At 40.1% G+C, this 14,897-nt stretch overlaps 1 protein-coding gene across 40 annotated transcripts in view; it reads right to left on the reverse strand.

Annotated features, from left to right (window-relative positions):
* The window catches only part of KANK1 (KN motif and ankyrin repeat domains 1), a 243,906-nt gene that overhangs the window by 13,602 nt on the left and 215,407 nt on the right, over nt 1–14,897 (reverse strand). For 21 of the 40 annotated variants that reach the window (XR_014057303.1, XM_081503152.1, XM_081503142.1 and 18 more), the window contains 4 exons: nt 3,920–4,111; nt 3,172–3,280; nt 1,751–1,993; nt 279–366 (listed from right to left, as the gene is read on the reverse strand). Coding sequence is in view for 36 of the 40 variants with exons in the window: in XM_081503152.1 (XP_081359278.1) it covers nt 279–366; nt 1,751–1,993; nt 3,172–3,280; nt 3,920–4,111 (632 nt within the window). In the remaining 4 variants the exon portion in view is untranslated. The remainder of the gene's footprint in view (nt 1–278; nt 367–1,750; nt 1,994–3,171; nt 3,281–3,919; nt 4,112–14,897) is intronic. The other 19 variants (XR_014057316.1, XR_014057314.1, XR_014057373.1 and 16 more) reach the window with 1 other exon arrangement.

Consider the following 14,897-nt stretch of genomic DNA (forward strand, 5'->3'; position numbering starts at 1 on the left):
AGCAGCCAAACATGCAGAAAGATGACGAATGGCTGCAATTAGCCCTCCTTTCCATATGCAAGTATTTGCCTCGCAGATGCTCAGCCTCCAAGAAAGGTACAGGCTGGAGAAAGGAGATCTGAAGTCAGGCCTGAGGGAGACATTCACAGGATGGTCCGGCGCACAGGGCAGCAGGATGGTCACTCTGCCCACACACGCTAGGAACAGTCTGGGGGGAAAGAGTGCAGGCAACAACAGCCCAGGGGCAGCCTAGAGCAGGGTCTGTAGGTCAGACTCACCATATCCTTGCTGGTCAAAGCTCTGGGGTCATTTATATTATTTTTCAGTAAGTTGCATGCAGACAACATCTTTTCACTTAATTCATATCTAGAAAGGGGGAAAAATAGAAGAAAGAGAGCTCAAGACTGACTGCAGAAGGAAAGGTATTTTTATCTCAAACTCTATTAACCCTTTACAAGACCAGAAGCCCCAAGTCAACCTCAGCAGGTTGTGGTGGTGCTAGGTGCCTGCCTGGGAGAGTCGAGGCGCCCGAGGTCGGATGCTACACACAGAGCCAAGGCCTCCAGCCAGAGCTCTGGCCTTCTTTCATGAGGGTACCTTTCAGTTTCACCACTTTGGCTTGTGTGGCATTATGGAGATTTTCCACTTCTTTGGTTCTAAGTTCTTAAACATATTTTTACTCTTGAGGGGTTGAAGAGGTCTGAATTACCACACACCCATTCTGCTGACCAGTAAACCACACATCTGAAATCACATTTGGTGACTCAGAAAGGGTTTGTTTAACCCACATGAAAACATAAACTTAAAAGTCAGATGACATATGGTATATAAAGTATACTTCAATAAAGCTTTAAAAAAAACAGATACCAAAATATTGAGCCATTTGAAAATACTTGAAGTATAAAGACACTTACCTTGTGTTAATGCAGTTAAATACTCATTTGCCAAATTAAATAGTTTTCTGAAATGTTCTAGTTACACTTCACATGGTGAAAAAACATACTGAAATTTCCATCTGTTCTGCTCTCTCCTGTTCTATAAGCATCGATTCCATGTTTGCTAAGTCTTTAAAACTGGCCATACTTTTAGTACATGTTTTAGCCAACCAGAGTGTTTGACATTTCAGCTGCTGTTTATGACAGTCCTAAACACATTCTTGTGGTGATCCCAATCACTCAGTGAGCAATAAACTATGGGCATGTGACTGATCACATCATCTCTACAGTAAATGTGACCTTTGGTTGAGGCCAAAAACTGTTCCTCTCATATAATATCAGTACGGACCCATAATATCAGTAAGGACACCTGTATAAGGATAAATGGGTAACGGTAAAATCTGAAACTTTAAAATGTGAAATATGTTGGTCACAAAAAATTCTAATATGCCTTTAAATATAAATGGGGTTGTTAAAACAATGGAAGCTTTAGTGGTGCTTAAGAGTTACATGGATGGTGCCTCCACATACAAAGTTAGATATTAAACAGTTAAAGAAACAAAGTGAACAGATACCAAGCCCTTCTCTTTGCTACCATAAGAGATCTAGCAGATTATTACTTCTGCACTTGTATCTAGTAGCATCAGGACAAGAAGTACACACCTCTAAGGAACAGGTGAAGTTTAGCCCTTTGTTGGAGACTAGAAAGATTGATCTATTAAGATTCAACTGCACAGTCTGCACAACCAGCCAATTCTACTGCCAAAGTACCCCAAACGTGGGAAGGGGGAGGGGAGGGGGAGGATGTACCACACCTCTCTCTGATTTCCACCTTCTCAGGTTCACATTCTGGAACCTGCATTTCATCTTCCACCCTGGTGGACGTGAAACCTTCCACATTAACTGCGTGGTGGCCTTCTGCCATTCCCCGAGTGTCTTCATCCTCCTCTTCCTCCTCCTCTTCCTCGGGAGGATACTCAGGGACATCACACTCGTCATCTGACTCGGAAGAAGAGCTTTCATCTGAGCTGGAATCATCACTGGAAGTGGTTTCATACCTAGGTGGCAATTGGGAGTTCAGGAGATGCAAGGTGCGCCCATGAAGACCCAGTGACAGAAATGTTTATGCAGGGAAAGCTGCTAAATGACTCCAGAAATTTCAGCAGTGGTTTTCAGACTCTGCACTTAGAAGTTTGGAGTAAGGTCTACTTAGAAATCTGGTGGTTTTGAATGGGTTCTCACTTAAAAGGGATAACCAAGGTTGCTGAGCAGTATCAGATGACCCCTTGTAGAAAATAATATGTATGTATATAGCATCTCTGGCTTAGTGTAAATCAAAGGAAACTTATTTTATGGAAACCAATTCTGCAGTTGTTCATCTTTCCCGTTCCTTTTCTTTCCCCTTTTCATTCTTCCTATTTTGTACCTTTAGTTCTCCCATTGTCCAAGGTGAACAGATTGTGTAAGTGACCAACAGTTCCTCTGGTACATGCTCTCCAAACTGTGGGGCTCATTACCCAATAAAATGTTAATGACTTTAACATTGTTAAAGCAGACACCACTAAGTTAAACCTTTGTGGCACACTTTACTATAAATATTATCTCAACTAACTCTGCACTATCGTTTCTTGTTGAGCCCATGTATGGATTAATAGATTAACTGCTTTGATTCAGCTGTAGGAGGACAAACAGGCTTGACTATTTACCTGGGCCAATTACAAGAGAAGGAATAAAAACAACTACAACACATTCCATTTAGAAAATGAAGAACTGATGGCATGGCGAGGTTACTCTTCGGGCGAGAGGCCCTACTATTTTGTCTGTAAGCCTGGAGAGCCAAGCACAACAACCCGCTCTGAAGGAGTGGATGACTATCCCTGGCTCATGGAGCAATGCTCTCGGTCTTTGTTGCTCAGTCCTGCCACAGGTAAGTTACAAGCTGTCCAACAATGCAGGCAACCTGCTGCCTGCTGCTTTCCTCGAAGGCCATTTGTTTCACATCAAAGGTGAGAGGATGTAAATTACTCAGCTTCATCAGGTATCCTTTCAAGAGCAAAATATCCTTATAGAAAACAAGAAGAGAGAAGAGAGGCCCAAATGCACCTTTATGAGGAGGGAATCTTCTGTCACCCTATGCGGCAGCATCCTAGACTAGCACCTTTAAATAGGACTTGGGTAGACAGGAGGCAAAGGAAACAGACCACGTATCAACAACAGTACCTCCATCTTTCCTTACCCTCCATTAATGCCAACAAACTGAAGATTTTTTTTTGCTCCATTTGAATCTTTGTTGGCATCTTTCTTCTTCATGATGGACTTCAGCGTACTTTCATTATTTGTACATACTGTGGAGAAGTGAATCATGGTGATCAAAATTAATATAACTCATACCCATATAAGTAAGTGAATAGGTATTCTTTATGGACATTCATTTTTTATGTAAATAGAGATCTTGGCATGTACATATGAGAAACTTGTCCAAAATCTGTTGGAAAATTGTGTGCATGCAAAGAAAATAATTCAAAGTTCCATTAATAACACTCTTTACATGGAAAAAAAAAATCCATTAGTCCTTCCAGACATAACAAAAGCAGTGACAACTAGCATCTATATCAGGCTTTACTGTTTATAAAGTGATGTCATATCTCACTTGATCCTCAAAAACCATCTAGGCACTAAGACAGGGATTATTATTAGTCTTTTTTTTCAGTTGAGATAAACCTAGAAAAATTTATACCTGCCAGACTGAAACAGTGAAATGCTGTTTAAAATATTTTGTAATTTGCAACATCAGGTGAGTTTTCTTAAGGGGACCTCATGGCTTTCTTTGATAATCTTAAGAGATATTCTAGGCCTACTTCCTAACAACTGTGTAATCATTCTTCCAGGTTAATTTATAAGGAACATGGGCATTAGACTGGAATCCTGACAACTCTGGTCCTAGAATCCTGATGCTGAGAAGGGTTGTGAGTGAGGAAAGTTACCATAGAGGCCAGCGGCTATCTGGTCATCTGTCAGGTTCACTGGAGACAGCGTGCTTTCCTGAGTGGGGAAGGTATCCTGGCTGCCGATGGGCTTCCCTTCTGTGGTCCCCACCTCCTGCAGGGATGTCTGTGAGTTTAATGGCCCTCCTGACTGAAGGCCTCCACACTTACAGGTGTATTCCAAATTACTGCCTGTGAGGAAGGAGAAGGATGTACAAATGTGTGATGCTAGGACCAAATAAAATGGGCTAAATGGTTTAAAAAAAAATTCTTACAATTCATCATTTTCTCAAGCACTTTTCTGGTGTTTTCTTTCTGCATAATTAGCACTACTATCCAAGCCATCTAAAAATCAAACCCCCAAGGCCTTCTTGACTCTGATCTCTTCCCTTTGACCACATCCGGATTGGTCCTTCCAACTCTGCCTGTTCTGGCGCTATCATCTTACCTTACACTGGACCACCAGTGTAGCATCCTGACTGTCCCTCTTCCTTCACATTTACCCCTCTTCCATACTGCTACAGAGGAGAATTCCCACTCAGCTCAAATCCCATCCTTATTCCAGCTCAAACAAAACCTAAAAATCTCTCTACCGCTCAGAAAACATAGTTCATGCCATTAATATTTAGCCAGATATTCTAACATCTACCACTTGGCACTAGCTTACCTCTCCAAGTTTATTTCCCACTACACCTGTGGTCTTTCTGGGGTGCATCCCAGTAGGTGGAACTCCTCCCAGTGTAGAAAGTGGAGTCTCCTATTTTCTTACAAGCACACCTGCCTTACTTTACTCTCTTCTACCTGGTGTTGCTCCTTCCCAATCCTCTCTCACATGGCCAACCCTCCCATTACTTCCTCTTCCAAGCCTTCCCTCATCTCCCCACTGGAAATTAACTCTGCTTTCTCTGAACTCTCCAGGCCCAATTTTAAGACTCTCCTATTAGATCTATAATACAAGGTACTAGCTGATTTCTGTGACTATCTTAGAATCCCTTCTTTTCTGTCAATATTTTAAGGGCCTACACAACTAATCTAATCAACTTTGTTTCTCTCAATGCATCTTCTTAGATTGTTTTTGCTTATGTTAGGTACTTAATATTTGTTCACCGCTGAAGCAGAAAAATCAGATTATTATGTAATTAATATATATATATATATATATATATATATATATGTATATACATATAGGTATAGCACAGAATGTGTGGGCTTCTCAGCTGGTGCTAATGGTAAAGAACCCGTTTGCCAATGCAGGAGACATAAGAAACACAGGTTCGATCCCTGGGTTGGGAAGATCCCCTGGTGGAGGAAATGGCACCCCACTCCAGGATTCTTGCCTAGAGAATCCCATGGACTGAAGAGCCATAGGGTCGCAAAGAGTCGGACATGACTAAAGCAACTAAGCATGCGCACGCGCACAAACATACACACACACAGAATTTTCAACGTGGCTGACATTTCCTAATTCTGTTAATCAACAGCACAATGCTTCCTCCTTTAGCTCTGTAGGCACTGGGACCTCTCTGGTGCTTTCTTAACAAATCCACCTCCCAACTCAGCATGGACAGACAGTACTGAATGCAGCCCTTAAAATAATGCTCAACTGCCCCATGGCCTGATGTGACCCCTGACAGCGAATAAGAAATGTCTCCAGTGCCTTTTCTGGCTCCAAAATCACTGTAGATGGTGACTGAAGCCATGAAATTAAAAGATGCTTGCTCCTTGGAAAGAAAGCTATGACAAACCTAGATAGCATATTAAAAACCAAAGACATCACATCACTGACAAAGGTCCATCCAGTCAAAGCTATGATTTTTCCAGTAGTCATGTATGGATGTAAGAGTAGGGCTATAAAGAAGGCTGAGGGCTGAAGAACTGATGCTTTTGAACTGTGGTGCTGGAGAAGACTCATGAGAGTCTCTTGGACAGCAATGAGATCAAAATAATCAATCTTAAAGGAATCAACCCTGAACACTTGTTGGAAGAACTGATGCTGAAGCTGAAGCTCCAATACTTTGGCTAGCCAAAGCAAAGAGCCGACTCATTGGAAAAGACCCTGACGTGGGGAAAGATTGAAGGCAAAAGGAGAAGAGGGTGACAGAGGATGAGATGGTGAGATAACATCACCGACTCAATGGACATGAGTTTGAGCAAACTCGGGGGGACAGTGAAGGACAGGAAAGCCTGGTGTGCTGCAGTCCATGTGGTCACCAAGAGTCAGACATGACTTGTTGACCAAACAACAGCAACAACCAGTGCCTGTGCTTTACTTTAAGTAAACAAAGCAGGGCATTTATCTTCATTCCTCCTTTTCCAACTTCATTCATCGTTACTTCGAAATTACTACAGTAACCTCCAAAGAGTCTCAACAGTTAATCCTCTAGTGCCAAAACACTTCCTAGAGAAACACTTTCACTAGGCACTTCCCTGTTCAAGAACCAACAATGATTTTTAAAATGCAAATACATTAATAGTTTTATTGTTATGAAACCTTAAACAGTCACAAAAGTAGAAAATGGTATAATAAATCTGTTTCCATCACTAGCTTCAATAATGATCAGCTATCTGATTTCATCTATACTGCCTCCAGCCATTCACAATGATTCTTCTGAAGCAAAAGGTGAAGATTCTATCACTTTCATTCATAAACATTTCAGTATATATTCCTAAAACATTCTTAAAAAATAAGCATAAAGCTAAAACCATCAAATCTAAAAAAAAAGATAATTTGAAATTATTATGTATCTGGTCAGTATTCAAATTTCTGCAGTGATCTCTTAATGTTTTTTAATAGTGTTTGAATCAGAACCTCAGTCCTATACTTCCATTGGTTACTATGGTTTTTAAGTCTTTTAATCCATAGTTCTCTTTCCTTCTAAACACAGCTTTAAAAATATTCTTTAAATTGATGTATAATTTATATAAAATAAAATGAACAGAATTTCAGCGTAGAGTTTGATGAATTTTGGTAAATAAACACGTGTGTGTGAGTACCTCCCTAATTTAGCCACAGAACATTTCTGACAACCCAGTAAATGCACACTTCCCACCTGCTGCCCTTTTATAGATAATCTTCCCACTGGAAGCAACCACTCTTCTTCTCCAGAACTTAGTTTTATAAACTAGGGCTTTTAAAAGCTCCTGCAGTCAAGGTCCACCTTCTCAAGCAGGTGCCTGAGGATCCTTCACAGTGAACGTGGACAGCTTCTTCTTGCCTGGGGTAGTTAAACTGCTCAACAACTCCTACCCTCTACTCAATCAGAGTGGTCTGGTGACTTAGTTACTCCCTCTTCTCTGCCCTTCCTTACTAGGCTGTCTTAACAGGCCTGGAATTTCAGGTTCCTTTACCAGCAGAATTCCACTCATATTCTTTTCAAGGGTTGGCATCATTTCTATTTCCTCTAGCCTTCTCCCTATAATACCATTACACAAAGATCTTTACCCCTCACTGTTCTGCAGTGCTTACTGTCCAGACCAGAATACATCCTGTCCTCTGTTTCCTTGGTCTTATACATCCCTTCTGTGAGAATGCAAGCTCCTTGAAGTCCCTCCATGCTACATTATCTGTGTCCTCTGCAGTGCTCTGAACAGTGCTGGACAATTGAAAGACTTCAGTAAGTGCCTGTGTAAGTCAACAGAAAGTCACAGGGGTTCTGTTAAGTCTAATGAGCAAGGCAAAGAACAATGATAAATGTTAAACTAGCTCTCATTAGCTGGATCAGAGGAAATTTGTCACCTTTATTGTCAGAAAATGTTTTTCAGATTGTGTTGAAACTCTGGCTGCTCTTGAGTGACCCAGAAACAATTGCCTGATCTTGATAAAGACCCACTGTGTTTAGCAGGCATAGATAAGATGACACACACACCAGCATTAAGACTGACAAATGACTGCTGTGTTCAAGTAAAACACATGAAAAGTGCAGCCAAAAAAGTCAAAACTAAAGTGGCCAACAAAATTCAATGGTCTCAACCTGGCTGCCCTTAGAATGCCTGAGTTGGGTGTAAGATACAATGAACTATCTGCAGATGGATCCAGTATTAGTGGTTTTTAAAGTTTTGCAAGTGAGACTTCCTTCAGCGGTGAGGAATCGTCTGCCAATGCAGTAGACACAGGTTTGATCCCTGGTCTGAGGGAATCCCGTACGCCGCAGAGCACCTAAGTCCGTGTGCCACAACTATCAAGCCTGTGCTCTGGGGCCGGGGGTGGAGGTGGGGGGTAGTCTATAACTACTGAAGCCCGTGAGCCCTAGAGTCCATGCTCCACAGCAAGAGAGGCTACCACAACCAGAAGCCTGTGTGCTGCAGCTGGGGAGTGGCCCTTACTTGCTACAGCTAGAGAAAAGCTCACTCAACAGCAAAGACCCAGCACAGGCAAAAATAAATGAATAAATAAATTTTTTTAAAAAAAAGTTCTGCAAGTGATTCTAATGTGCAGCCAGGATTAAGAACCAGTGAATTAAATTAACCAATCAAAAATTTGCTGAAAACAATGTAAAACTTGACTGCAGTGAACAAGAGTTTAGACTTTCTTTTAAGAAGAGCCAACTCATTGGAAAAGACTCTGATCCTGGGGAAGACTGAAGGCAAAAGGAGAAGGGGGTGGCAGAGGATGAGATGGTTAGATAGCATCACCAACTCAATGGACATGATTTTAAGCAAACTCTGGGAGATAGTGAAGGACAAGGAAGCCTGGCGTGCTGCAGTCTATGGGGTCACAAAGAATCAATTACAACTTAGCAACTGAACAACAAAAACTGATTTCACTCTATCAACTTGGACCATGTGAATCATCAGGAATTACTGGTGGTTTAGTTAGCAGTCCTGGAACACTAATGGTAGAAGTCCATGACTAACAGTAAATGCCATGCAAACAGTAAGGGTAAAACAACAAGAATAATCACTAAACACCTTCAGAATTCTGGTACACTGCCCAAGCTGCTCAAAATTCCCACAGTGGGCAATAGTTGTGCAGGTACCACTGGGGAGTCAGTGAGCAGGGGAGGGGGCAACTGCAATCTTCGGTCATTAACTCAAACTTTTAATGGCCATAAATGCCAGTAAAGCATGAGCTCCATTTTACAACTTGACCAGATTAGTGATAACTAAGACACAACAAGTGACAGAAATCTCAGTGTTCCAGAAAATAAGAGCATCCTCAAAGCACTAATTTAATTCTAAAGTATACTTAGCATTTAATATATGGATAATTTTACTACAAGCTAAGGCAAACTGTAATGAAAAATAAAAAGGAAAACTTTTTTTCTTATGTTTTTGACTTTAGAAATGTTAAAGCTATGTGCATGCTGTCGCTTCAGTCGTGTCCAACTCTCCATGACCCCATGGACTGGGGCCCACCAGGCTCCTCTGCCCATGGGATTCTCCAGGCAACAATACTGGAGTGGGATTGCCATGTCCTCCTCCAGGGGCTCTTCCCAACCCAGGAATTGAACCTGAGTCTCTTATGTCTCCTGCATTGGCAGGAGGGTTCTTTATCACTAGAGCCACTTCTATATATTTAAAAAAACCAAAGAAAAACAGAGATAGAGAAGCTTTTAAAGAAATCACCTTTTACAGCCTCCTCTGTGATATTTATCTCTCTTTAAAGAGTGGGTATTAGTTGTTGGCACACAGCAAATATGTTTCTAAATTTGTTAGAAAATTGACTTTTATAAATAAAATGGATTTTAAAAGTTGCTTTGTTCACATACTGTAGCTCTTCTGGCATGCTAACTCATATTTTCATTTATAATGCCAAGTGCTTTCTGAAAACACAACTATGAACAGTGTGGCCAACTATTTAATTATGTTATTGTGCCAGATTTTTAGTTAAACATTTTATTTGATTTTTAAAGAACATCTAGCTTACTTGTCAAAAAGAAGTAGGACTGAAATTTCTGAGTCATAATGGAAGCCATTCATTTAGGCATTTTCTCAAAGTGTAACTAAGAATTCAAATGGGTCTAAAATAACATTTCTATTTTTTCCATAAGGAAAAGGGTTTGAGCACAAACGTACCGTTTTCAGTCTACATGTTGGTTTGGTGAACAGACAGTAGAGATTATTCATGAACGATCACCTTCATTGGTACACATTACTTTTGAGTGGAAAGTATGTAGCTTTGATGGAGGAGACAAGACAATCCCTTTCTGTCTGTAGGCTCATCTCTCAGAGCTCTCCTTGAATACCAAAGCTTGCAGCCATCAACATAAAGTCATTAAATGGTGAGAACTGCAGTGTAATAATTTCTAGGGCCATTTTAGTATTTTCCGGAGAAGTACCAGACAGCTGTCATGAACGTATCTAAAAGTGGGTATTTGGAAATTTAAATGCTGAGTGTATCAAGAATCAGATTCTCCCTCACCACAACCCCACCCACATTTAATTACATACCAATCCAAGACTTGACCCAGAAAACCCACACTGACAGGCTGCATTAACTAAAAATTGGGTTAAGCTGATGTGCTCTTGTGTTCTTCCAGATACAGATAACGTTGTCCTCTCTATCCTAAGCTCATCTTCTCCCTAAACCTTAGAGAACTTAACTGCAGCTGAATTCTTCAAGCACTTTTATTTTCACATTATTCGGTGGCTAACATACACCTCCATAGGTTATCATTCATATTTCTGGTATATGTGTTTTTGCTTCCCAACTGGATTACAAGTTCAAGGCTTACACCACTCTGCTTCAGTACCACACTTTGCATACAGTTGACAACGAATTCATAGCTATCAACTGATCTGAAAAGAGATAGGGACAGATAGGGACTTTAAATATGTTTACTGAGATACAAATGACTTGCTGATTGAAGGAAGAACCAATGATTGTAATCATCAACCATTACCAACAACTCCCTTCATCATTTATGAATGGACATCCAGGAACTTAATGCCACTTCTGTTCTTAAAAACCACCTATCTCTATGCTTTAGCCAGAAATGAACTGCATGCTTCACAGATACATTCAGAGTAGAAGTGTCAAAGTAAACTTGCATCTTTTCCCAGAGTGCACATATTCATTTCACTAATACTCATCTAAAATGATAAAGCATCAGTTTCTCTTTTAAGAAATTATTTTCAAACAAGAGTCAACTGAAGGGCTCACAAAGGGGGTGGACCGATTTTAAATCTTTATAAAAGATTTTTCTCAGGGCTGAAGTGTTCTTCCCAAGGTCAGTAACAGATGTCCTAGATCTGTAATTTCAATCTGGGCGTTGGCGGGGGGTGGGGGTGGGGGGACGGGGTGGGGACGGTCAGCTATCCCTTTTCAGAGTCTGATAAAAATTATGCACTTTCTTGACAAAAATTCCAAACACAAAAGTATTTCATGAAGCTATGGAGCCCAGATTAATAATACTCACTTGAAGGCTGTTTATTCCACAATATTTCCCAGAAATAGGACCTGAGTGTGCCTTATTGAGTGGTAGCAGTGGGCGGCAGCAGAAAATCACAAATTTGGGGGAAAAAATGTTCCTCAGATGAATCCGATGGGCAGCCTCGTGAAGAGCTAATTTTATAGAGTAATTCTACTGAAAGGGCCCCATGCAAGAAAAATCTAAACCTACCCCCTCATGACACAGGAGGACATGGCAGCCCAATACCTCTCAGCCCAGGTGTGACTGCAAGTTCTTGGGCAACCAGTACCAGACATCAGCTCTCTGACCTCTGGGTCAGAAGACTTTCACATCATGCTCTCACACACTGCGGGGTTCCAGAAACATTTGGTTTGGATTATTCAATACTCTTATAGCATTACTAAAAGAAAATTGTGATTTTAAAGAGAGGTACTGGGACCAGTAAATGGTATATGATTTGAACTAAGAAAACTAACTAGAAATGATATTTTGTAATGACTTTATTTTCTCTGGTTTTGCTTTGGCTCAGATCTCTGTCTACAAAATTGCTTTCACAGTTACGGGAATGACTTCAAGTTCATAATTTTTTTTTTTTTTTAGCAAACCCAAGATAACTAAGAGTGCAAATATGGAAGCTGATTTAAAAAGCAGTTCTTTTATTTGAGTATGAGAGATGAATTTTCTATAAATCATGTGGCAGGCAGTTAAGTTCCACAGTTATAGATAGTTCTGTTTGTTATTTGCTCAGAGACAGTCACATATTTTTAGACTATTTGCAACTGCAAGTCATTTGTCTAGATTATTTTCTCTCCTTCTCCTCTTGCCAGAGGTAAAAAAAAAAAAGAAGAAAGAAAAAGTAACCCACTCCTCAAACCAAAACAATTCAGTTGATTCACAGAAAGAATAAACATGTTTTTTCTGAGGTTTCTGAGAAACTTATTTCCTCTTAACCTTTTAATTCCATGAAAGAAAATATTAAATACATTAAAAGTACTTTACAACTCCAGTTATAACTTCAAGAAACTGAACAGGAGTGCTAGGCATTATTATCATGCTGTTAAAATAATGCTATTTTGCATATTAAAAAGTGATACCTTCCAATCTTCAACCCTTGGAAAACTGAAGAGGATTCTCTGAGCTTGGTACTAATATACACCTAGTTTAATTTGGGGCTTCATTTTGAACTTTGACACAGATTACGGAAGAATCTGAATTGAAAATTTATTCTACTCTTTTTATTGTTTTCCCATTGTTGTAGTTCTTTATCTTGATAAAAGTGTTACCTGGAGAGGTATAATAAATAATGGGGGGTAGGGGAAGGCGATGGCTAGGCAGAATTATGAAGACAAAAATCTGCATTAAACACAAAAGACTATTCATAGCGTGTTTGTTTGGCAGTTTGTTCTAGACCTACCTTGCATTTTTGTAAGTATGGAAAACAGTTAACAGCAAGGACAGCCAGCATTTATACTTTGTGCTGCAGACTATTCCAAACGCTTCATTCATACTGATTCACTAAAGATTCATTTCAACCCTGTGAGGGAACAAAGACAACCTGTCCTAGTGCCGAGAAGGAATTCGAACCCAGAATACCTGGCTTTGGAGCCCAAATGTAAATTCTTTAAACTAAAATACTAGGTTCACATAAGTGATCATTTATATACAGAAATGTATTCTAGATTGTACATGAGCAATATTCTGTAGTGTTCAGTGTGCACAATAAGCTGGAGTATATTTGACACACTTTCACTCTTCACAGCCTGTAGACGTTGAGATCTCTACTGTATCAAGCTGCTTTCATTTTCACCCCATACAACACACACCAGATAATAAAATTTTACTTCTTTAGGTTAAGTTCCCAACCAAATTCCTTCATTAGAACTTTAAAGCAAAATACAAATGTGATGGGAATTACAGAAATACTTGAAAGTTGTTGTTGCATGCTCCAAGAGGGAGCTGCCACTAGGATCAAATAAGTGCTATAAAAATATTTATATTTTGTTAATGAATGTTGTAGGTTTCCTGCATTTTAGCTGATTAATTAGGTGTTCATGTGCAGGGTCAGATCTAAACAGTGTTGTCTGGAATGTGTGACCGGAAATAGACCAAAAACACTGCAACACAGCCAGACAAAACCTCCACTCCAGTCTTGATGCTCCAGGTATCAGGCGGATTACACCAACGATCCAGCTGAATATTTCTGGCAAGAATGTGAAATAGAAACCCTGGTTTGGGAAGGAGGGAGGAAGGCTGGCAGGAAAACACTCTTACAATGGATGATGCGCTGTACCATCTGTGTCTGGAGGTATTTAAGAGTCTCATTTTGACTTCAACATCTGACATCATGATTTTTAAAAAGTAGTGGAAACAGACATATTATTAGTTACTTAAGACCTTGCTTTAGTTCACACATCATTTTAATCCCTTTACTCTAACTAAAATGACTCCCTGTATATTCATTAGACTCTTGATTCCAAAAGGCAAAAATCTGTTATACATCAGCTGTCATTGTCATGTTCATTTTTTCTTCCACGATAAGCTATCTGTTTCACAGCACAGTTACTAAAAACTAACATTAATTCAGGTTTGCAGGTGAAACCTTGGAAGATATAAAAATAATTTATTTCAAAAAAAAAACATGAAAAAAATAATATATTTCAGTCTATGTTAACCATTGCCTTTTTGACTATAGAGGGAAACAAAGAATTTGAAATTTTTGTTAACTTATATTTAAGTCTCTGCTGCATGTTTTCACATAAAATTAAATTTAATGCACACCATACCAATCATTTGAAGCATTTTAATTCATTTTATGTGTAGCACTTGGCTAGAGCAGAGAGTGTGCTTTTAGTAACTCTGCAAACCTCACATTACTGTTTAGCATGTCAACAAAAGAAACCAGACTGGCACGTTAGCAGCACTACCCCAAGGACAACAAAGGTCCCTGTGCTCACTGTAAGCCAGTGATGAACACACTGACAATCTTACGGGATGGATGCCCTTCAAATGACCATTTCACAATGAAGTATAAAGAAGGATGACTTTCCTTCCCTAAGTCACATTGTTTCATGAGAGGTGAACAGCCAAGAATGGAACTCAGTGGTAGGATGATAATATGCACAATGAGAACCACATGCAACTGACAAGAGAGCTCATTTTAGTGCGGCTCACAGGAAGTAGCTGCTGCTGCTGCCGCTAAGTCGCTTCAGTCATGTCCGACTCCGTGCGACCCCACAGACGGCAGCCCACCAGGCTCCCCCGTCCCTGGGATTCTCCAGGCAAGAACACTGGAGTGGGTTGCCATTGCCTTCTCCAGTGCATGAAAGTGAAAAGTGAAAGTGAAGTCGCTCAGTTGTGTCTGACTCTTAGCAACCCCCTGGACTGCAGCCTATCAGGCTCCTCTGTCCATGGGATTTTCCAGGCACGAGTACTGGAGTGGGTTGCCATTGCCTTCTCCACAGGGAAATAGCATATGTCACCAAATCTTCCAAGGTAATTTCTTCATTATAAACTTCAATTTAAAGAAAAGCAAGGGTGAACAGGAATCCCAATGAACAAGGAAAAATATGAGAAAGACAAAAAATGTAAGCCTCTAACAAAAGAAACAGTGTTGGAAAGGCCTCCCT

Source organism: Giraffa tippelskirchi, chromosome 1, assembly GCF_054371585.1.
Source record: "Giraffa tippelskirchi isolate mGirTip1 chromosome 1, T2T-mGirTip1v1.2.pri, whole genome shotgun sequence".
NCBI classification, from domain to species: Eukaryota; Metazoa; Chordata; class Mammalia; order Artiodactyla; family Giraffidae; genus Giraffa; species Giraffa tippelskirchi.